The sequence below is a fragment of the Nestor notabilis genome, unplaced genomic scaffold (genome assembly GCF_000696875.1).
Source record: "Nestor notabilis isolate BGI_N333 unplaced genomic scaffold, ASM69687v1 scaffold5705, whole genome shotgun sequence".
In the NCBI taxonomy this organism is placed as follows: domain Eukaryota; kingdom Metazoa; phylum Chordata; class Aves; order Psittaciformes; family Psittacidae; genus Nestor; species Nestor notabilis.
The window spans coordinates 68,135-92,526 of record NW_009927809.1 but is presented as its reverse complement, the minus strand read 5'-3'; the positions used below and the strand labels follow the sequence as shown (position 1 = coordinate 92,526).

The 24,392-nt window shown below is 45.2% G+C and overlaps 1 protein-coding gene across 2 annotated transcripts in view; it reads left to right on the top strand.

The window, feature by feature from the left end:
• Window positions 1-24,392, top strand: part of RPTOR (regulatory associated protein of MTOR, complex 1) — a 114,527-nt gene that overhangs the window by 24,162 nt on the left and 65,973 nt on the right. For both annotated transcript variants that reach the window (XM_010014227.1, XM_010014226.1), the window contains exons 4-8: window positions 6,171-6,329; window positions 9,816-9,962; window positions 11,317-11,492; window positions 15,581-15,640; window positions 23,831-23,931. In XM_010014227.1, the coding sequence (XP_010012529.1) occupies window positions 6,171-6,329; window positions 9,816-9,962; window positions 11,317-11,492; window positions 15,581-15,640; window positions 23,831-23,931 (643 nt within the window). The remainder of the gene's footprint in view (window positions 1-6,170; window positions 6,330-9,815; window positions 9,963-11,316; window positions 11,493-15,580; window positions 15,641-23,830; window positions 23,932-24,392) is intronic.

Below are 24,392 nucleotides of genomic sequence, written 5' to 3'. Positions count from 1 at the left end.
CAGGATCCTAAATCTTTCTTTGATGCAAGAAAAGAGATGTGGTTTAGTAAGTATTAAATCACGGTAAATCACAGGATTGAGTTATTAATAACAGTTTTGGATGCTCCAAAGAACAAAGTGGTTTTGTTATGAATGAAGTGTGTAGTTTTTAGCTAAAACAGCTTCAACATCAGAGGACTTGGGAGCAGGCCAACACAGTGTCATACCTAGGGGAAGAAAAAGAAATGTGGGTAGAAAAGCAGCATGAAAAGTGTGTGGTAGTGAAGTTAACTGAAAGTAAATTAGTGGGTGGAAAGGAACTGGTAGTGAAAGTTACTGGGAACGTGAACTGTCGGTGTGTTTAGGAAGAGTTTGTGGCAGAAGTGGCTTAGAGAGAGTGGTGTCGGATGCAGACGCACAGCGGTCTTGGGGGAAGCTCAGCCTCTGGAGAGGTTTATCCCTTACATTAATCCTGGTGCTGCCCCTGCCAAGAGTAGAGTGAGTGAGATGTGGTGAGTGACATGGCAGTGATTGAAAGCTGTCTGGGCAGGGAACTGGGCTGTGCTGGAGAACAAGAGCTGTGCTGGTCTGATCCAGGCCCCGGGTGGGTACCCCAGCCAACGGGGACAGGTAAAAACCTCTCACATAAAGAACATGAGCATGAACCTCACACTCTTGATGGCTTCAAGCTGGAGGTGGATTGTGGTGTTCTACTGTCCTGCACGTGCTGTCCTTCTGGCAGTTTATGAATATGGAAAAGTTTATCGTGGTTCAAGGCAGGGGTTGAACGGTGCTGTCCTGTGGCAAGGACATGTCTGCCTGCAGGGTTTAGTGAAGCTGTGTCTTGTCTTTTGCTCTAAACATGTCAATGGATGTTTTCATTTTAGTTTCCCTCGTTCTAGTGTGGGAAGAGATAATAGCAACCAAGAGAAAATGGATAAACCATAATTGGTCTCATTTAGAGGCCACTGTTAATGTGCAGCTTCTGTATCATTTCTCCTGGCAGATGCATCCTAGGGCTTTGAATCATTCCTCATGTGAAACCCATTGCACACCTGAGAAACCCACTAGACCACCTGCAAGATGTGGGTGCTTGCTGGGTCCTGCAGTGGCAATGTGCTTTGGTGCTTCTTTCTTGCTTCCTTAATGATTTCTCACTCTCTACTTGCTTTTAAGACTGTGGTGGGCTGACATGTGTCCAGAACAGCTCCTTATGCTCCCAGGATCTTGCTTGGAGTGCGAGGATGGAGCTCAAGGCCAGTTGTTCTCTGTAAAATCAGAAAGCTGTTCCTTGTAACACAGCTTTTAAATGTGTTGTTGGAGCTCCTCTTCCTCACTGCTGCTGAAACTCTCCCTACCGCAGGGGCTGTCCCCAGTAATTCTGTGTAACCCTCTGGCATCAGCAGACTGGTGTTTTTCTGCTCCCTGCCTTTCCAGGGGTGGTTATTAATGTGTTGGGTGGTTTGGGCTACAAAACTGATGCCCTGGAGCTTCACAGCGACTTCCCTCCGTGGACAAAATTCCTACTTCTCCCCCCGCCGCCTGTTTTAGAAGCAACTCTTCACATATGGACTTCCCTCCAAATCTCGTGTTAAGATCTTGCTCAATGTCTGCTGGGGATCGAAATGGGGTGGTATCACAAAGATACGTTCTCTCATCTCGTGCTCTTTGATTTCTTAAAAAACCCTCTAGAAGAGAAGAGTTTAATTACAAAAGTGTGGCTCCTCATTGCAGATGCCAAATGGGCTCTTCCCTGCGGGGGTTATTCATGGTTCTGTTTGTTAATTGTTGTTCCTACCAATGTGCTCAGCACAGATCGGGGAGTGCTCTGGATTTCCTCTGGATTCATTTACATCATGCTTACTGCTGCCGTGCTTCCTGATGTCCTGACAGCCTTAAACTGAGGTTACCTTTGCAGTAATGTAATACTCGAGTTAATTTAGTTTGTACTCTTTGTTCTGCCATCCTGGAGATGCGTAGGGCTGTGGGAGGTCTGGTGGCCTCGTGGCTTGTAGCAACTCTGGTTGATGGTGGCTGTGTTGACCTGTAGCTGCTTCCAGCAAGTTGCACCTCGATCATAGACTTCCCGAAGCTTGTTCCCAGCTCCTGGTCAGCAGAAACAGCTATCATGCTCTGCACGAGCTTCCTCCAGGTCCTTTTGCCAGTCCCTGTGCTCTTGCAGTTTCTTCTCATTCTCCAGAACTCACTATACAGTTGTAATTAGAGATTTCTTCATAGAATCACAGCCTGGTTTGGGTTGGAAGGGACCTTAAAGCTGTCTGACACATAGACACCTATTTTATATGTCTAAGCCAGTTTGTTCCAGACATTGGGAAGAACATGTTGCATCAAACTGGCAGTTGCCCCATAAAAGGTGGAAATGGAATTAATTCAATTTTACATTTTTCACTTAAAGAAAAACTAAATCCAGGGGGTTTAGTGTTTGGCATTAACAGGTCTTCAGACACCTGATAAACATCTCTGGCTGCAGGGTTATTGTTTCATTCTTTGCACAGAGTGAGCAGCAGGTCATGGGAGGGGATTCTCCCCCTCTACAAGGGCCTGGAGGGATAGGACAAGAGGTAGTGGCTTTATACTCATATTAGCTCTTCCCTGTGAGGGTGCTGAGATGCTGGCACAGGGTGCCCAGAGAACCTGTGGCTGCCCCATCCCTGGCAGTGTTCAAGGCCAGGTTGGACACAGGGGCTTGGAGCAACCTGCTCTAGTGGAAGGTGTCCCTGCCCGTGGCAGGGATTGGAGCTCGATGAGCTTTAAGGTCCCTTCCAACTCTAACCAAACCCCTCTATAACCTTGATCCCCTGGGCAGTAGCACAGGGGTTTGTGTGCTGGGCTGGAGGCCCCAGGCGCACTCAGCCAGGAGAGGAAGCACGAAACCTGGCTCTCAAACCCGCCAGTTTCACAACTCCTGGTTTTTAGTAACTTATTTCTTTGGAGGGCTTTTTATATTTCTGTTTTTCAAAGTCAGGCATTGTTCCAAAAAAACACTCTCTTGGAATAATTAGATTGCTTTGATTCCTTGTAATTAAATCACGCTAAGAAGGCTGACTGTGCGCATGGCAGTCACAGCTTCAGTGTCTTCTCTGCACTTGGAAACGGGGATTCAGAGCTGATGCGAGTCACAGCGCAGCAGCTGCGCATCCTGTGATGTCCCATTTACGCAGAGGTTCACCTTGAGCAGCAGAGTTGCTCTGAGGAATAGAGCAGAAAAGATTATAAATCATCATAAGCAAGAATTAAGCTGTGTTAGGGAAAAACATTTGTAACAATAAGGGAAGGAGTTTGTGGCATACTGAAAATTGAAATGTCTTAAAAATTAACATCACGACCGTGTTTTTAACCAAGTGTACAGCAAAAAGGTTGGAAAAAATGATGAGTGGTTCATAAAAGTGTGGCAATATTACAGGAACAAGCAAAACTCTTAATTTTGCTTCTGTGAGCAGAATAATGAGGATCGTGTGGACGAGGCCACCACAAAGCTATTGCTTTTGACAGCAGCTCCTCAGTGAGACACTGAGGTGATCAGAAAATCACATCCACACCAGGAAGGCAGCTGACATCACCATCAGCATTTCATGCTTGCCCATCACGGTGCTGGGTCAGGCTTTTGACAGCTCTGATGCTGCTGTGGCAGCATCAGCTGGGAGCAGCAGACATAGCTGGGCACAGCTGCAGAGTCTGGGCTATCTTGTCTGATAATCGCATCAGGAGGCAAAGGCTCCTGCCAAACACCAGCAAATCTCTGGTATCCACACACAGTAGAAGGCAGGGGAGGCCAGCGCCGTCTTCAGGTGCAGCAACAGCCGGGAACTGGTCAATAGCTCAAAGGGAAAACAAAAGTAAAGGCTTGTTGTGTGTCAGTGATTTTGAGAGAAGTTGTCAAGATTGCGCCCAGCAGCCACTTCCAGGGTTTTGGTCAGGCACTTGGTTGCCTTTTGCACTAACTGCTGCTGGAAGCATCTCTTGGGAAGAGAAAGGGAAGGATGCAGCATGTTGCCAGGGAACATAGTGAATGATGATGGAAGGAAATACAGGAGGGTGACAAAAGGAAACAATTCATCAAAAGGCTAGTGATGCTAAAATGCAAAACGTTCGTATGAGAACTTAAACTGTTTAAAAAATGCTGCTTCCTGCTGGGAAAGGAGAGGTGAAATTGTCAAATGGGTGAATCCTCCTGGACCACAGCTCATGTGGGTGTCCATGTGTTTAACATGACGGGATACCACAGGGCTGGTCACCAGTGACGGGCTCTCTGGATGGGCAGGGTGGCAGCCCATGGGTTAGCAAGGTTTTGATCCTATTTCTCTGTGTTTTTCTCAAAGACCTTTAGTTTCTGTAGTTCTCTCTGGAAGGAGACCTCATTAACAGTTATTACAAATCGCAGCGTGTCCCACAGAGCATCACATGAAACGGCTCCTCCTCTCCCCCACAACTCACGTCCCCACTCAGATGAACAAGCCCTGGACACGTCTTGTAATGACTGTAGTTATTCTCCTGTTCTACTGGTATTTTTTGTGTACCAATGAAATGAGTCTTGAAGATATATTTGTTTGGGGGGAAGACACCATCTGCTATGGGTTGATGCTCAAATACCTGTTTCTGTCCTATGTGTATGAATGATGTGTAATAAACTCAGCCTGAAATCCCTGGGCTGACAGGTATGACTTGGCCTCTCTGCTCTCCTTCTCTCCTTTTCCTTCCCTCAGCCTTGTGATTCTCGATGCAGGAATGATAGGCTTACAGTCTGGATCTTCAGATCTGAAGGCTTTGGGTTTAGATTGTGAATTCACCTCCATTAATTGCAGCTCTATTTGATATTTATGCTGCGAGGACGTGAGGAGTGTTCAAATGAGCATGTTCTCCTTTGCAAAAGAGCTGAGAAATGACCAGGCACTCGATGCTGGTGTCTTGTAAAGATGCCAGAGGCAGGACAGGATTTAAAGTGCAGATTTTTGCACATCAGCCCCTTAATAACAACACTGAAAGGAGAGAGAAAGAGGTGGGGGGGACCTGTCTGAAGATGAATAGAGCCTCTTAGCTTTCCTTGGTGTGGAAGTTCCCCAAAAGGATGAGTGTGTCAGATCACTGGCTCTTTCTTCACATTTTTTCTCCTTTTGCTTGCTTTTCTTCCTTGCTGTAATCATGTAAATGATGCCATTCGTTGTATCCATCTTGCCTGTTTGCTTGAGATGCTGTGTATTAATTGAGCAGCATGGTATCTGTTTTTCAAGCTTCATAGATAAGTGCTTCATCCCCTCTTACTATGATATTTAAGACGTTCTGATCTTTGCCTGTCATAGAAGAAAACCTAAAAAGCCCAAACTTCTGAGGCCTTGGTGTGGTTTATAAAGAGGCTCTCAGTAGCAGTTCTGTAGGAGGTGTGCGTACGGGTTGTCCTGCTCTTAAACTTGGCTCTTCATTTCAGCACATCACTTTAATTTTTCCAAGCCCTTGTGATTCTGGGTTCTCAGCCTCTCGCTGCAGTTGTGGAGAGGAAGAAACAGGCTTTTGTCTGTCAAATAACACTTGAGACACTTTTTGTTATTATTTGTTATTATCTTGCCTTGCTTCAAAACTGTGCACTTTGGAGCGTGGCAGACTGGCTGCTCCGCTGGCATCTGAACTTCGATGAGTAGGAATGGGTTTGAAGCATTGGGGGTTTTTTATCAGTTTGTTTTCTTCCTCAAACATAGCAATGTGCTCTGATTTATGTGCTTACAGAGTTGCGTAGGTAGGAAGGAGAATGTAGTGTCCGTAGCCCAAGTTGTGATGACATTGAATATGAAATTTTCCCAAAAGCAAGCATTGGCTTTTGTTCAGAGATGGGATGAACCCCCTCAAACCTCTGTTGTTACTGTGTGTGTGCAACCCCCACACCAGCAGCAGACACACTGTGTTTATTCAGCTGTGGTTTTATATTTCTATTTCATGTTTATTTTACAATAGTAAATGTTTTGTGGTTTTCTTTTACAAAGTAACCAATTTATATACATGCTTCTATCTTGAGCAACCTGGTCCAGTGGAAGGGGGTTGGAACTGCAGGAGCTTTAAGGTCCCTCCAACCCAACCCATTCTATGATCTTAACAAGGTGCCTGCCTCTTAAACAGATTTGGTTTTATACCTAAAATCTTATCTCCCATTCTTATCTGTTATCTTCCATTTATGTAACCAGGCCAGGTACAAGCAGAGTCTTGACCCTACGGTGGACGAGGTTAAGAAGCTGTGCACGTCTCTGCGTCGGAATGCCAAGGAGGAGCGGGTGCTTTTCCACTACAATGGCCACGGCGTCCCCAGGCCAACTGTCAACGGGGAGATCTGGGTCTTCAACAAGGTGAGTCTTTGCAAAGCAGTGCTCAACAGCCCAGCCTTGTTCACTGCTGGGTCAATGTTGAAGTGTTCGTTAGAGAACAGCTGGCTTTTCAGGGCTTAAGATGCATTCACAGTTGTTTGGTTCCCTGTTGAGAGCTGTTTGGTTCCCTGCTGAGAGCTGTTTGTTTCTTCTTGTTCTTGAAGTTCTGTGAGACCAAACAGGTTGTCCCTCAGCTCCCAGTGGGGCAGGAGGCTCTTCTCTCAGGTGCACTAAAACTCATTTGCAAACCACTGAAAAGCCAGCTACTGCCACTTGCCTCGTCTGCTTTTCAGATGTATCGCCCAGCTCAGTTGTGTCTGAGCAAACAGTGAGGCTTGGCTTTGCTGCCTGACATCCCTGACTGATCATTATGTTCTTTCCATAAAGCTTATGCTTCAAATGTGTGTGAGTTCTGAACAGCCCTTGTTCAAACCACCTAGAGATACTGCATGAGGACAATAAACTGTATGGCTAGCTCTGCTTTTGGAGATGCCTAGATTGAAAAGGAGAAAACCTCCAGGAAGCATCATGTAGATTCACTTCAGCTGCACATCTTGATCACTTTGTTCAGTTCACAGCATTCAAATGCTGCTGGAGAGGCCTGTGAAAGAGGAAGGAGTATGGTGTGATTTGGGTAAGGCACTTGACAAGCTAGTAGCTAAACTAATGTAGGCTTTCAAAACCTTCTCTCCTCAGACAGACATGACAGCATTTCCTTGAGTTTAATTTTTCATGGATTTTGACAAGCTGTGCTTGCTGTAGTACAAATACCTTTGGTTACCTTCACTGTTGAGGGTTCACCTAGGAAGCGAGCTTTCCCTTTTGATATTTAATGTAGCCTGACAGGTGATGAGGACAGTAGTAAATAAATAATCTGATCCTCATCCACATTCATTTTATTAGGATGTACACCTGACCTATATATATACATAGGCTTTGTAGAAAAGATGGTAGCAAGGAGTGTGTCTAAATCCAGCATGAGTGTGGAGAGGAGCCTGCTCCTCTTCCTCACACCCTTCCTCTTCAGAAGGAAACACATGCTTCAGAAATCAGTTCAGGAACGTGTGGTCAGAGGCAGCATTAAGGGGAGCAGAAGGTATTTTCAGTTGTATTTCTTTTCCAGCTTTTAATCAGAGCAGCTCAGCAAGCGCAGGGCTTCTCCAGGCAGCACGTGATGGCATTTATAGCGCTTCGGATGGTTCCTTTCTGCTTTGCAGCTCAGCAAACAAAATGTTCCTGAACTCTTTTAGTTAGAGAGATAATAAGATGTATAGAAGGAACTGGGGCTGGACTCCTGTAGTTTCGTTGCCACAGGGCTCGTTGCCTGAGGTTTCTGAGAGACTCCAAGGAGTTCGGAAGATCCAGGACAGAAGCTGAACACAGCACCCTTCTGGGGAGAAATCTCTTTAGAGAATACTCTTCAGGCATTGTTTCCTGTCAGGTAGGAAATGGGCAGAGGAACTGCACCGTGCTTTGGAAGGAATGATTATTTTGAAAATGTCCCTTTCTTGGGTATGTCACGTCTTGACAGTTGAGACGTCCCTGTAAACCAGTGAATAACATGCCATAACATGCTTCTCACATGGTGACTGGGAGTGCTCTTGTGTGGATCAGGAGCAGTGCATTTTTTCTCGCTTTGCTGGCTGCATTCTCTGAGGAAAGTCCCAGTGTAGTTTCAAAAAGGTAAAAACCAAAACAGCCCCAAGTTCAAACATGACTGAAGTGCTGGGGAACTTCTCTCCAAAATCTGAATAATGTTACTGGTTTTTAATGTACTTCTGAGTTGTTCATTAAGCCATTGGTTCATAATCAGTTTCCAGGTTAGTTGTTTGCTGTGTCATTCCTTCAAGCATGGAGGGACTCTGCGGACAGAGCAGAAACTTGCTAACCCCCAAAGCGTGTGCTCGCTCCTGCTCACAGCCCAGCGTGGCAGAGCGGAGGTGAACAAGCAGCAAGCGATCACCCTGAGCATCCGTGCTGGAAAGCTGTTATTTAACACTCCTTTTTTCTTCAAACTGTCTCATTTACATATCATTAGCACATTTCATGTTATTTGTGACCCCCACAGTAATGTTGGAACATAAAATCCTTCTGGTTGGAAATACCACCATATTAATCAGAGCTATAATCCAGTCTTAACTGTAGCCATACGCGCTGTAAATATGACGTTAAAACAATGTGCACCCATAAAATCTCCCTGGTTATATGTGTCAGAGCAGGGCTTTATATGTAACTTATAACGATTGGAATGTGCTTAACCCCTGTGATGTCCTTTAAAAAGGTCTGGGCCATGGGTGAGTTGTTCATGCATCATTGTGTCCTGCAATAATTCACAGAGCTCCTGACACGCGGAACTTTGGCTTTTATAAACAATTTTTCCTATTAATTTTAATGAAATAACCAAAACTTTTATATATGGGCAGAACTGGGTTTTGAAATGACTTACTGTTTCTTCCCTTATCTAACATATGGTTTATGAGCACTTCTGTCTTTATACATACTGATAAGTGTCCTTGAGAATTTGATGTTTGCTAAAGTTTACCGGGTTTATTACAGCTATTTTAAGCCTCTTGCATGGAAATGGGAGTTCTGTTCCCATCCATCACCCTGTGGATCTTAATAGGAACATCACAGCTTTTGCTGTAGGTTTGGCCAGCTCAGTGCTGCAGGAGCTCAGCAAGTTGTCCTCTGCCTGTGGGTGGAAGGGTCTGCAGCAGCCACACTGGGTCTGGTGGTGCCTCTTTGCAGTTCTGCTGCTCGGGTCTGGCCCTGCTAATTCTAAATGTCTTATCTGTGATCCCCCTTGTATTTTAAGAAGCTTTTGCCTCCAGTGATTTGGGGGTGTTAGATGGAAGACAAGGAACAAAATACTCGGTATTTACGGCAGCAGAACTGGTGACTCTCACGTTGGTGGAGGAGCCTTTGTTGGGTTTCATTTTATTGGCTAATTTGGGAAGTTGCACAGAAGTTAAAGACTGTAATAACATTATGAAGCATCTCATTAGGCTGAGACGGGCGAGCTGCTGATGGGCTCCACAGTCTTAATTATCAATCTTGATGTATTGATGGAGTTCTCAGTTCCGAGGCGTTTGCTGTTCAGTTCAAGGCAGCTGCTTTACAGCCTTTGCCAGACTTGCAGAAATCTGAGCTAAAATGGGACTCTGAGATGCTGTTGGAGTTGTAGCACAGCTCAAAGCGCTGAGCTTAGAGTTTTAGAGTTCAGCCTTTCAAACAATACCACAGTAAATAGTAGTAAATAGTAGCTTGTGTTGGAGTTGGCTTCACAGTCCTCATCAGGAGTAGATGTTGATGGGTATTTGTAGCGATTAATATGCCCAGTGTTCAATGTAGGGTTTATTTTGTGATTCCAGAATTGGAATTTTGTGCATGTATTTCATTACCTCACCAGTGAAAGTTCTGTTGCTTCTCTGTCTCTCTCTAACTCGCGTGTGTGTTTTCTTTTCCCAGAACTATACTCAGTACATTCCCCTCTCCATATATGACCTGCAGACGTGGATGGGCAGCCCTTCCATTTTTGTCTACGACTGCTCCAACGCAGGCCTTATCGTCAAGTCATTCAAGCAATTTGCACTACAGAGGGAGCAGGAGCTGGAGGTGAGATCACAGCCTCCTGCAAAGGTTTCGCTCCTGTTCGTGCTGCAGGGCGAAGTTTAAGCCTGCTTTGCTTATGCAGCTGAAAAACATGTTTAAAACTGGGGTGGAAAGCAAATTAATTTGCAGATAATTCTGCCACTTCAGTCTCTCTGGTTCAGTTTGCTATCCTCGTAAACGTGGAATGATTCTTAATACAAGCACTGATTAAATGATAATGTTCATAGACTCACTTCATGCCCTAATGGTCTTCTCTGCTGACATAAATGCTGACGTGAGCTAGACATAGTTATTTTAGTTGCCCAAGTCTTGTATCTGGGTATGTATTTGGGTGCTGTTGGAGTTCTGTGCTGTTGAAGTGAAGGTGAAATTGTGAAACAAAATGAAATCAACCTCATACATGGAGGGGTTGTCACTGGTGGTTCAGTCTCGCCAAGTGCTCAAGTTGCATGTGTTTCTCATGAAAAGTTGTTTTACATTGCAAATGTAATTGCTAATAAATTTATTGACATAAATCACTGACGCTCCTCAGTTTAAACAAGGGATTATGCTCAATTAAGTATGAACTAATTGAGTCTTGGAAAATGAAGTCTTATTAGAACAGTTCTAGATCTTGAGATGCAAAGACCTTGCTTTAGAATTATTTTCCAGTGTAAGATTCAGTGCTTAGTGCAGAAATTACCACATTTTTCCATCCAGAAGTGTATGTGTAAGGACCTTGAACCCTTCTACTAAAGCATTAAAGTTTGTATCTGCTGGTACTTTAATAGTTGCATTGCAGGAGGCAGTGAACGTTTCCTTTTCTCTTTTTGTTGGAAAATAGTCTCTGTGCTTACACAGGGTAATTTTCTCTCTTCCCTTCTCCAGCTTGACCTTTTTGCTCTAGTGAAGTAGAACACTGTATGGGGAGAAACACAGGGCGTTCAGTACTCTTCTGGCTACCAACAAGAATTGTCTTTATGCTTCATGGCAGGGATTCCTGCCTAGTTCAGTCAAATGAATTGCATTTTTCCATTTGAAGCTATTCTGCCATCTGTGGTGAATGGTTATGGGCCATGAGAAGGATGAGTTTTGCTTAACTTGCTTCCACAGTGCTTGATTCCAAGCTGGCGGATGTGAACTGAAGATTCTGAAGTGGTGATCACAGTTCAGGCTGTTGCACGTTGCTGGGTTTGGCGTGTGGTCAATGCACGTTAAATACTGTTAATTCTGTGTGAGTTAGAATGATGGTTGGTGCTTCCCGTGGTCATAAGCGACTCTGGATCCAGAGATCCACCAGCCTTTGACTTGGTTATTTTCAAGGTGGCCCAGCAATTCACCTTCCTGCTTCACCATGTGGGTGATTTGATCTCTTCAGGTGGCTGCAATTAACCCCAACCATCCACTCGCCCAAATGCCTTTGCCTCCCTCGATGAAGAACTGCATCCAGCTGGCAGCCTGCGAGGCCAACGAGCTGCTTCCCATGATCCCGGACCTGCCGGCTGACCTGTTCACATCATGCCTTACTACACCCATCAAAATCGCTCTGAGATGGTGAGTATCTTCCTCAGCATCCATGGCAAGTGTGTAATTTGGGTAGCTTGTCTGTTGAAATGATAGCTTTGTTAATCCAACCTAAAGGTTCTCTGCAGTAGTGGATTACGGGATTTGAACTATGCATTTGGGACAGCATTTTATTAATCAGGACTAGAAAGGTGCAAATATTGTGATCTTCTACTTATTACGTTTTAGTTTCCAGCTCAATATCTAGGTTTGCTCAGATTAAGGGATTTACTGTTCTGGGAATTAAGTATCTGCTTCTTCAGAGAGCAGAAATAGTTCATAGTGCAATATAACTTTTGGTAAATTGTCCTTTGTACAAATCACATTCCAAATATTGCGGTTGCTGTAAATAATACAGTAGCATTAAATAATGCTGTGGTGAAAGAAATTGAGCGATAAACCAAAGAAAGATGCTCTGGAATGACAGACCAAGTTAATTAGGCAGAAAATGCTCAAAGACTGCTCCAGATAGCAGGAGCTTTCCAGGAGCAGTATTTTTACCCAACAATGGAGAGGATCACGAGCAACCATGGTGCTGGCTGAGGACGTGGAGTGAGGAATCCAGTACCTCACTCTGACTCATTCCTACCGGCATGTTTCACTCCATCCTCTCAAGGTTTTGTGTCATCCAGAATGAAAACCTTGAAGGCATTTGCTAGGCAAGGTTAAAGCAGGGGGAAGGCTATAACCATGGCAGCAGTGGTAAGCAATGGAGTCACTGCAGCTTCAGGAGTTATTAGCTGTTCTTTGGAGACACTCAGAATAATTTACAGTTCTTACACTCTTCCTCTCTTAAATAAGCAGCCAATGGAGCAAGTTAATTTGAGCATGTCCTGGTTCAGATATGCAGTGCCTCTGACTGATCCCTTCTGCTCATGTGAGGGGCAGCACAAGATTTCTTAATCCTGGTTTTGATTTCATGAGCTCAGAGGGTGTTTTCTCACAGAAGAGAGTCACAGCTTGTCAACACAGGCAGAAGTCTTGGATGATGTTGAAAAGCTGGGCAAAGAGCCTCGGTGACAGTAGGAATAGTTTCAGGGGAAGGTTTGAGAAAGCCAGGGAGGAAAGGGTTTTTCTGACCCAGGTCTCAGGGACCAGGAGTCCGAAGCAGTGGGAGAGTAGCCTGGAGTTTCAGCTGAGGAATGGCAAACCTCTAAGTACATTAGGCAGGTGAGCGCTTCTCATGGCTTTAAAATCCTTTTCATCTTACTTTTTCCTTCTTCTGTTGTAAAAACAAAGCATTGTGTTGGTTTTCCCTTTTGGTTACCAGAGCCATGTTTCACCACTTGGGCCATATTTGAAGAAAAAATGATGTGACCGTGTGAGAGGGGCTTTGGGTTTGGGTGTTGTGGGGGATTTATGATGTTATTTTTTATATACACACTGAGGAAGGTTGGGGTTTGTTTTGATATTAGCATCTGCTCAGGAATTTTCTCTTACTTCATCTCCATGGGAACGTGGCAGAGAGGGTGATCAGGGCAGGATCTCCTGCAGAGCTACACGTGGCATAAGCATGAGATACTCAGAGTTGTGTCTTGTTAGCATCTGACAGGAAATGCATTTGCAGAAATGCAGCTTGGGGAGGATGTAAAACTACTCACCTCAGCTCTGCGAGGGGTTGATGCTGGTGAACAGCGTGTGAACTCCTGGATAGTACAGCATTTCCTACTGCATCAAATCCAGTGAGCATCTGTGTTGCTTACTGCACACAGAAACATCCTCCTCTATTCTCTGATGAAGATTATGCTCCTTTTATATTCCCTGTTGACTGGCATTACTACAGTTGTGGTTTTATCCATAAGAAGTGCCTGCCTGCAGAGCACTGTTCCTGCTAACAGAATCCATGCCCAGCCAGACCTTCCCCCTGCATTCCAGCTGCTTGATGCAAATTGTGTTGGTGTCTTAAAGCAGACAGTTAACTGAAAATAAAGATGGAAATCTGGGTCATTAAAACTTCTCATTGCTTCAGTCTCGCCCTTTTACCAGGGCTGCTCCGAGCCCTGCAGAATTACTTTGGAAATGCAGCATTTTTGCCATTCCGGACTGACAGGCTAATGAGCTTTCATACACTGAATTTATGGGCAAATAGAGGTTTGATGAATGCATTTCTATACATCCCGTTTTGTGCTCTGTGCTGTAAGTAAACAACTGATGGACAAAATCACTCAGTCTGATTTCAGGGGAAGAAAAGCCAGTGCTGGTAAGAGAAACCCAGCTCAGTCATGCCCTTCTGAGTGTGGTGCATGAGGCTTCAGGATGGTCCGACAGTTCCAGGAACACAGTGTTTGAATTCTGGGACTGATTATCTTCATGTGTAGTGACTGTTGTGAGCTGACATATTCCAAATATGTGTTGTAACTACGTATAGCAATGAGACAAGCTTAGACATAAGCTGTCTGCATTGTTAATCTTGACTGACACGTGCTAATCGGGACAAAGGTGCAGCTATTGCAGAAAGAGGCAGAAATTAGTGTGTGTTTGGTGCCCTGGTTCCATGATCCTCGTCTCTCGTGCTGTCTAAAACAAAAAGGAACTATATTGGGTGCTGGGATCAGTGGTGCGTCATATGCTGGTGTTATCTTCAATCCTTTAAGAGATAAACCAGCTGCAATTGTATGTTCAGGATATTACACATCAGGGAGAAGGCTGTGCTTGTCTGAATTGGCTGAAGGACCCCATGGCTTTGAACCATGACGTCCCACTCATTAAAGAGCAATAAGAGGGTTCCTGAAGAGTGCTGGAAACCCCCAAACCACAAAGAAACAAAAGGTTTGGGAGCTGCTCAGGTGTGCAGTTTGTACACCAGGATGCTGATGGTGTGAGTACATGGAAGCAAGAACTTCAGCTGTGACAACTCACTTGTAAAACAAGTGCTTAAAGTGGGTTTTTTTTAACCCATTTATTTTGCATTTCTGCTTTGAGATTTTGAGGGGTTACCTGAGCCAATCCTCAGTCCCAAATTTATTTAGAAAACTAAATTGAGTTTCAGAACACTCCTGTGATACCTGAGCAGAACCAGTTGGGCTGTTATGTGTATTTCTGGTTTTCTTCTTTCAGTCTGGCATTTTCTGGTGTGTTTATGTGCAGCTCTAACATAGTTCACCTGATGTTTGTGCTGACGACACCAACCATCACTTGAGACCTCAAGGGCTTCTCCTGGACAGCCCAGTGCTCCTGCTCCACACTGCCCATGGAGCTTTCTGTTCCAGGGCAGGGTGAAGTATAGGGGTTAAATACCAGCTTGTGTTACATAGATGGTGATGGGTGAATTCTTCATCAAGCCACAGAAGTGGATTTCTGAAGTACAGGGAAAATGAGCTGGGAATGCAGTGAAACCTCCGAGGAAGTCATTTCTCAAGATGAATTTGCTGGTTTTCCTTCTCAGATCTGTTGTTTCCCAGTTCTGCCCCCTGGGTCTCAGTGCACATCGCAGAGTGTTGGAGGAGTGAGACAGGCTGGGAAGCGGCCGGCAGCGTCCTGTCTTCCCACGCCCACTTGGCTTTAGGGACTTCTGGGATTTTGTAGGCACAGGGAGCATAGTGCCACCAGGGCTCTGCATTTCCAGGGCCGGCCTTCCTGAAGCAGTGCTTGTGTAGTGCTGAGGAAATGGAGTCAGCACTTTTTTAATTGAAAAACGGAGGCGTTTGGACTTGCCGCATCCCTGTCGCTCCCTTCTGCGCTCCCTCCCCTGCCTGCAGTGCCAGATCTCTTCAGGGAAGCCCAGCCAACGCTGATCATTATTCCAGAGGCATAAACCTCCTCGGCTCTCGTGTCGTCTGCTCCTCCCGAGGGACCGTGCGGGATGACTGTGAGCCCTTTTCCCCTGCTCTGTGCTGGAAAACTTGTCACTGTGACAGTTACAATACCCCGGTTTTGACACCTGACGATGGAAATCGCCGCATAATCATGAGTGTGACAAACACTCAGGGCTTTGCTTCATTCTTATTATGCTGTGGCAAAGTTTGCTACCCAAAAACCATTTTAAAAGCTGAAGCACTGTAATAAAGAAACCTCCTTCCCACAGAACCCTGTCATTAAATAGTCAATTAGTGTGTTTTATTTTATTCTCTTCCCCACAGGTTCTGTATGCAGAAGAGTGTCAGGCTGGTGCCGGGAGTCACACTGGATTTAATAGAGAAGTAAGCCAAATTTTATGATTATTTTTTTTCCCCTGTTGCTCTTAATTTCCATGTTACTTCTTGCATTTCTCTTATTATGCCGTGAGGAAATTTCTTTGGAAAGCTTTTCAGGTCTGCCCCTATGGTGTTTGTCATTTCTTGCCTTCCCATGTGCTGACATAACCTACGGCCGTCAAAGCAAGCACGGCTTTGCTCGGCTCCGGGAGCTCTGGGTCCTATAGCTTTTGCTGCTTGGGTTCCCAGAGAGATGGCAACCACAGACACAGGTCATGGCCATGTTCTGGAGCTCATCCCTGCAAAGCCACATGAGGCTGGTTTTGATGTAGGCTTTGCCCAGAGGAGCTGTGCTCACAGCCTTGTGAGCTATACAACACCCCACAACACCAAAACCAGCTCCGGAACAGGAAAACCCACAACCCGGAACGGTCAGACACATCATCGCTGTGCTGGCCTAGTGTTCTTTGTCTGGTGGTGCTGTTATGTTTCAGATGTAACACCACTGAAACACGTTATAATCCTTTTATCCAGGCAATATTTGAGCGTAATTACTGGTTGTCAGGCAGCTGAGGCAAACTGATTAACCAGGACAACTGTTCTTCAGATTCTACTTCAGTTTATACAAACAAGATAGATTTTGGATTAATAATAATAACAATTGTTCACTGTATCTTTGCTGGGGTTTAAGATTCTCTTTATTTTTTATCTTTTTTTTCATGGGAAGCATATTCTTCAAGACAGGGCAGCAGATGCTCACAGCCCCGAGCTGCAGCAGTTCTGTGCTCCCTGCAGATGATTGCTTTTGAGTGCCCTGTGCTTGGAACACTGATACACACACACACAAACTGCCTGGGAGTGATTCATTAAAGATCATTCATTCAATTTCTGAGAAACGTTGGCTCAGAAATGCAGTTGTTGATTAATTAGAACTCTTGTGCCACACGGATGTCCGGAGCCCACGTAGCATCCTTTGTCTGAGCTGGAGACTGAAGAATTGAAGGGCATCCTGGAAGGGGTCAGGAGAACAGGAATCTGCATAATAAGCGTGAATTCTTAATAGAAATACATTATCATACTTCCTGGTGCTTTAATAAGGCGCTGCCTGGTGCAGCGAGGTGCAGGAATCCTTCATCGCTCCTGCTGCCAGTCACAATTACCTGGTACAGCAGAAGCCATGAGGCTGAGGTTGCCTCTGCTAACGCTTCTTGTTCAGTTTTTGCTTTAGTAAATCACTCCATGTTAACCTGCATGTTTTACATTCAGGTGAGGTTAAAAATGCTTCTCGGTGCTACTCACTCTTCCACAACATGTATTTTAGGAGAGTCAGGCTCATCAGTAGTCTTGAGGTATTTAATCATGCTCATTTTATATGTGAAAACTTGATTATCCCACCTCATCTCAGTTGGGGAAGCTGAGTAATGATTCTTGTACAGCTGTATTTCAGAGGCACTAATCTTACCAAATAAGAATAATTTTTCAATTTACAACTAGAATAATAGAGACAGGATCCCATCTGTCAGAGGCAGCATCAGGGCAGCTTCAGAGATGTGGCAGCCTAGGAGAGGGTCCACCACTGGCTGTTGTTTTCTCTGAAAGCTGCTGTAAAATGTGGTGGGATTTGTTTTCCTTTTGGATTTCAGGAGACGAGGAGCAGGAAGGAAATGTAAAACCTGCCCAGGGCTTCACCTTGCTCTGCTGCGTGCTCAGGGTGGGCTGACAGGGCTCTGGTGTGTGAAGGAGAACCGATGGGCATCACCAGTGTGGTCTGGGGTCACCTCAGGCCGCTCGATAAACGTGTTCCAGAACAATGACAATATTATGTTAATTGCAATTAACATTGCTACAGGAGTGTATCTAATCAAGGAACATATGGCAAGGGGCAGTGAAGGTCTGAGCCAGGTAGCTCAAGAGTCAGCTTCACAGAACACTTGGATGTGCTGCTGAGTGTTAAATACTCTTAAATAATGGTTTACAGGCAAAAGAAGAGTTTTCTTCAGTGTTCTTGTAGGTCAATACCACAGGCAATTCGCATTCTTTAAGGGCTGTTTGCACGGAAAGTGTGCCAGAAGTACGTTCCTGGGGACATCATCATTATTTCAACCTGTACCAGTTATAGGAACCACGTGGGTTTTATTACAGTCTTGAGGTAGGTCTGGAATACCTCCTGGATTGGCTGTGTGTACATTGTAATTTATAATTTAGTTGTCTTTTTTTTTTATCTGGCAATTAAGCTGCAGACTTGGGGACTGAATGAGGCTGCACCTTCTGTGAGGAGCTCAGGCTTCTGATTGTCTGGGCTATCCCAGCATCCTGATGAATGGGCCGGGGGGGTATCCTGATGGGCGGTTAGATCATACATCTTTGGCGATGAAGCCAAAATAATCCCTAGTTTAGAAATAAGGATCTTTGCTGGAGCCATACAGGAAAATGTAAAGAAAAATGAAGGAAAATGATGTTGGTGAAGTGCTGAGAATTTGGGAACCTCGGGCTGCCTTGGTTTGTCTGTCCTGTTGGATCACTAAGGTCCCACTGTTCGTGCTGGCACAAGTTGTGTGGCTGCTGAGTGGGATGAACTGGGGCTGTGGTCTGCTTCTTAAACGTTTTTGGAAAAATCCTAAGGAATCGCTTAACTTGGTGTAGGGTGGGAATACAAAGCTGGGTGCTGAGAGCCAGGGATCTACAGTGATGCTTTAATCCATATTGCTGCATTAGGCTCCCTCCTGGGGTCACATTCCCCAGCGAGCAAGGATGGGATATTGTTTCCTGGGATTTTTTTTCTCTGGGTCCATTTTGCAGAAGGAGGGAATTCTCTGAACAGAATCCTGGTCACCCAAGGGCTGTTGGTGCTTCTGGGGAGGCCGCTTAGAAAACTGGCTTTTAAAATGAGCACACGAATATGGTACCACAGCTCACGTTCACAAGTGGGAAGGAGCCTCGTCCCCTGCTGCTAGGGTTTGGTGACAAAGGACCTTTCCTGACTGTCAGCTCTGTGTCACGTAGGCAGGAGCAGCGTGGGAGAGCTGCGTCTGGCTGCAGCCTGAGCTGCTGCTGCTCAGAGCAGAGCCCATCTCTGCTGTCACTCACCAGCACAAACCCATTGCTGAAAATCATGAGAAATAGCAAAAGTTGAGACTAAAGATAATTTCTGTTTCCACTTTAAGTATTGTCAAATGTCACAGACTGGAAATTAGTAATGTTTTAATGTCGTTGATTATTGGTGAGTAATGGTTCAGTAGGAGCCACGTTAAAGATGAAGTAGGAAAACAGAATCCCACGATATTACATGGCAAAAGTAATGTAACTGGGGGAAATGTAGAAATTATGCTGTGTTCTAACAAACACCTTTGGTGTGTGCTCTGAGGACTTGGCTAATCACTTGCCTTCAGGATGGTAAATTGGAGGCAGGCAAAGCAGAGCAGCTGGGTAGTACCAGGGTTCTTTCCCTGGGTGATCCCAGTAGGAGATATCGGCTGCTCCAGTCCCTTCCAGTGCCACTTCCTCTGCCAGGCTTGTGTCCCGCCTGTTGTGGCTGGTGGGGTCCGTTAGCATCACCCGGGGCCATCAGAGCTTCACACCACCAGCAGCTTTCTGCTGACTATTTGAAGTTCCTCACATCAGTCTTGGAAGAGTTTGTTGTGTGGAAAGTCACTGGAAATGGTGGTTTGTTTGAAAAAGTCAGAAGGACAAAGGTGCCCAAGTATGGAATAACCTTCCTGGCTGTGCTTGGGTCTGAAGAAACAAAATTGGTGTTGCTGCGTAAGCAAACAAGGCCAACTGCTAAATTGAAATGGTATTTCCAACAAGAATCAATACTGCCTTTTAAGATAGTACTGATAATCCCCTGAAACCCCCTGCTACCTGGTGAGAGGAGATGCTGCCGGAGCTGCTGGTATTGAGGCTGGGCAGAAATCGTCAGGATTCAAACTAGATGGAGAAAGGCATTTGGCTACTAGATAGCAGGACTGGGCAGGGACAAATCCTGCTGCCTCTTGGGCAAGCACATAAAGGCAGCTGAAGGCAGGACAATGGTTCTGCTGTTGACAGGACCCCGATCTCTCTGTCATTACAAGTGGCACACGAGGAGGTGTCCCTGCAGATACCTGCTCAACCATTTCACGTTCTGAAATGCTGCAGCCTGGGGGGGTTATAGTTATTATTTTATTTCTAGTGGGAAAAGTGTCATTTTGAGTTTGCCTTTAGGGCGAGGTCAGGCAGCTTCCAACCCCTTTATTTTCTTCTAGAAAATTCAGTAGAAGGTGTTAGAGCTTGTTTCAGAATGTGTTTTACTAAGTGGTTTTAGCCCTGGTCTAACAGGGTGCTGTGCCACGCTGCCTGTTGGCAATACCTCACTCATTGGTACTTGAGCTGAGGCAAAACTTTGCTGTTGAAGATGTTATTCTGGAAAGTTTCTCTTCTGTAATAAACTGGGGTTTATTGAAATGGAGTGTTTAAATTTCTCACCATTGTTACAGGGTATCAGCCTCTAGTGTAGGCAAAGCCTATTGTGAATCCAGCGTGAAGATTGCACTCAGAAGGGTGGTTTTCATGGCAACACTTGGTTCATGTCTTCATACGGAGAGACGACAGACTGAGCCCTGGTGTGCAGAGCTCTGCAGCACTCTCAAACAAATGGTTGAAGAGCCTCAAAGGTTTTGTCTTTCTCGAGTAGTTCCCAAGGTTTTGGGAGCCCAGTGGCGGCCACCTGCATTCCCGCTCTCCTTTTGTGATGAGAACATGTTGTCTCTGGGCACATGAACTGTGTTTATCCTGTCTAAGCAGCTCTTGCCAGTTGTAGAGGTTTCCACGGCATTGTGTTATGTTCCCGCTCATGGTACTCATTGCTGTGGTGTCCCTTTTCCCCCGGAGGAATGAAACGGGAAATGTCCTTGTGTTATTTTCTGTCTAAAATCATTGTGAATGTGGGCAGGTATTTGATACATCAGTAGCAAAGCAGCTTGTTTTCTGAAGTCTAAGCATGATACTGCATATCCCACTATTTGTATATATTACATTCCCAAAGAGGAGATACCAGTGAAGCCCACTGAAGGGAGAACCTGTCATCCTTTGGGGCAGATGCTTCCCCTGTAGTGAAAATGATGCATGGGATTCTGCTGAATTTCTGACAAGGCGGGTGATGGTTGCACCTCGCACGAGCTCCTCCATGACCCTGACATTTTGTAGTCCTCACTTTGCACAATAGCCTGCCGTGATTTAGGTCTCGGTGAAGGCATCTGTCAGGAAGTTGATGGAAGAAGCAATTGAGAGTCTGGAGATGTTCAATTGCAGCAAGCAGCTGGGACGTGCTGCCCTTTTTCCCTTTTCTTCCCCTCCCTCAGAAATAGTTTTTACAGATGAGGTCTGCTTTGTCCTCACTGTCAAAGGCTCTCGCTGATTGTCAGAGCTTAATGTGAAAGACATCAGGAGAAGCAATATGAGGACGACAGCAATGTTCCTCAGGGGGAAAAAGACTTTCTGGAGCCTTGTGACGTTCTGGTTCTGTAGATGCGTGCCCAGACAGAAAGGAAAAGAAGAAAGAGGATGTTGTACAGGGAAATGTACTCATCCAAAATATTTCACCTGAAAAATGACAGTAATACATTTGTGTAGTGGAACTCTACAGAAATAACAAGTCAGGTCATCTCTGCTTCTTTGAGAGGTGTAGATGGTGTTGAAAAAGAGCATAACCCATTATTTCAAATAGCTGTTTATAAGTGAGTGAAGAAACACACAGTACATTGGTTTGTGTCTCTCTTGTGACGCTGGTCCGTGTTGTGGTTGGTTGCTGTAATGTCATGCCATAGTGCAGCTTTCCTGGCTGAAAACTGGCTTGGAAGTGGCCATCAAATGGTTTAGGTTCAGCATTTGGCTTGCTGGGAATCTTGGCAAAGATCACTTCAGTGTCTACTTAATAATGTTCTGACTTGCAAATGCTGCAGAGGGTGTTCTGCAATGCAAATATTGATGTGAAATCCTCACAAGAGCAGCGGCCTCGGGTTCCCTCCGCTTGCTCTGGGGCTTGGTTAACAGATGCTGGCTCAGAGATGTAGATTTTTTCCTCTGATATCAAGACAGACAGGAATTCTTTGTAAGATGTTAATTTCTGACTGGTTTAGAAACTATATTTATACAAGAGAATATGCTTCATCTGAACCTGCATGAAACTAGTGCTGCTGTACAGAGCAGGAGAGTAAGTTGCCATAGAGAAAGTGCTTCATGTGGTTTGTCTTGATACTTCTAATATTTGAAACTTGTTCCAGAAGGGAAGCTGGGCTGTGTTGGGATTAAACCTTAGGATGTCTTACTGGGTTGGGTGCATGTTTCTGAAGTTTCCCCATCTTCTCTGGTACCTTCTCAAGGGGAAGAGGCTCTGCTTGAGAGCACTGATTTGTGTTTGTGTATGTGAGTGTCTGAGTGTTAATAAGAGAGCCCAGGATGAGTCTGTTCGTCGTGGGTGGGTGGCTTTTTTCTTCTTGTTTGTCTTTTTATGAGAAGCAAATAAGCATTAGAAAGTGTAGTGAGGAAAGCTGATCAGGCTGGAGGCAGAAGCTGAGAGATGAAGACCAGCTTGCAGCCTTTCCTCCTTTGAGAGCATTGTGTGTGTTGATTTCGGGTCAGGGCAGCCTGTCCTTCGGTCTCTGCAGTTGCAGAAATCAGATTGTGCGTTGGTCCTGAAGTGTCTTTGGACGTCACAGGTGAGCAGATACAGAACGAGATCTTTGTTCAGCTCCTCGGTGACTTGTTTCAGTCTACAAAAGCAAGATCCTGGGAACAGCAACATTCCTGGTGGAACATTGCTGTCCACTGTTGCTGACCGGCCTTTCCTCAGGCCCTGCTCTCCGGTGTGTTGGTGCTTGGAATAATAAATGTTAGCCCAGAGGAGACCCTTTGTTTGTCTGCTCTGACCTTCGGTGCATCTCAGGCCATAGAATTCCACCAGCAGAGTCAAATAACTGGTGCTCCTCTGAAGTGTGTGTGCCTTGAACCTTCGAATGGAGATGGAGATTGAATTGCTTCCCTTCCTTTTAAGGGTCAAGTGCTCTTCCTTCTTCCTCCACTTGTGTAAAGTATTTGTTGGCACCAGGATTTTTCTGTCTTGTAGGTGTTTATCCACAATGTTCAAACTGTTCCTTGATAGGGTGGATGGAATGACCTTCAATTTCTCACTGCATCACGTTCATTCACTTCTTTTTTAAGCTTTTACTGCATCTTCTATATTTTGTATGTCCTCTTTTTAAGCTGTTTAAATTAATACCAAAAGTGAATGTTAGGTGAAACATTCTAGTATCAGTCTTTTCAGAATCCCCTCTGCCCACCGCTGCTTCCCTTGTTTGAGATGTGCTGTTGTGCTGCTTTCCTGTGCTAAGAATCCATGCTCAGTTCCGTGGGTGTTACCATTCTTAAGTGCTTTGGGCTTTCATAGAATCATGGAATGGTTTGTGTTGGAAGGGACCTTAAAGCTCATCATCATGTCCCTTAAAGCAGGGACGCCTTCCCCTACAGCAGGTTGCTCCAAGCCCCATCCAGCCTGGCCTTGAACACTGCCTCCTGGGTGAAAACTGAGTCTGTACAAACAGCAAAGGCCCTGTGGCGGGTGGCCCTCCAGCTCACAGACACAGGAGTGCTCCACTCCTGCCTTAAGAGATAAGTCTTTAAAAGGTGGCTCTTACTGGGTGGTGTTTCCTTGTGCCCAGGCAGGAATAGGGAGCTGGGACATCTGTGTGTTACTGTCAGTGTTTAACAACAGGTCCGCGTTTCCAGCTGCTCTGAGCTTTCTGACTGTTTAAAGAACAGTAATTGTTCTTCTCCTGGAATATGGTCACTCAGGAGTTCTTACACAGGGATGTTACAGGTGGTGAGCAAGTGGTTTGTAATAGCAGTTGTATTTATTATGAAGTATTTCAGCAAGAAGTGAATAATGGACATCCCTGTGATGTCTTTCCAGACGTTTTCCTTTAGCTCAGTTACCTGTGAATGATTCCTGCTTTGTTATCCTTTATTTGGCAGCTCATCTCCCAGGCAAATTCAAATGTAACAGACTTTGGATAAGGGAGGTCTGTCAGCAACATGAATTCTTTGTTAAGAATTAAGGTCTGGAATTATTTGGTGAGCCTTGATTGAGCCTCAGAGGTGTGCATGGGTGCGTGTCACAAAACATGTGGGTTTAACAGGAAATGGAATTTTTGCCCACTGCAGGATCCCGGGCAGACTGAATGACAGGAGAACCCCCCTGGGAGAGCTGAATTGGATCTTCACTGCTATCACAGACACCATCGCCTGGAACGTCTTGCCTAGAGGTAAGGCTTGGGCAGGCAAACCGAGTCTGCTCAGGAGTGAGCATCACTTAGTCAGAGTACGAGGGTGAAGAGTGAGATAAATGAGGCACTGGCAGGAGGAGAAAATGAAAGCCTGCTGTTGAGAGCCCAGATCAGACTGGATCTTAAGGCTACTGAAACTTTTTTAATTCACTCTTTTTACCAGAAGCATTTCAGCAACTTGGTCAGTAGAAAGCAGAAGGGTTTTTTCTAGTGCTAACATGATTGCTTCAGCTTGAATGATTCTCCTTCTTACTGTATTTGTACAGAGCAATCTGTTTTCTTCCAGCCTTTCTATCATAAATAAAGGGTTCTTTCCTCTTTGCTGGTAAGGCAGCCTGGGTTCCCCATCAGTAACTTCAGCCCATTTCCCTATCCCTGTTGTGCTTTGAATTGGTAATTCTGGAGCACGGGTGGCCAAATGTGTGGACAGTTTTTCAGCT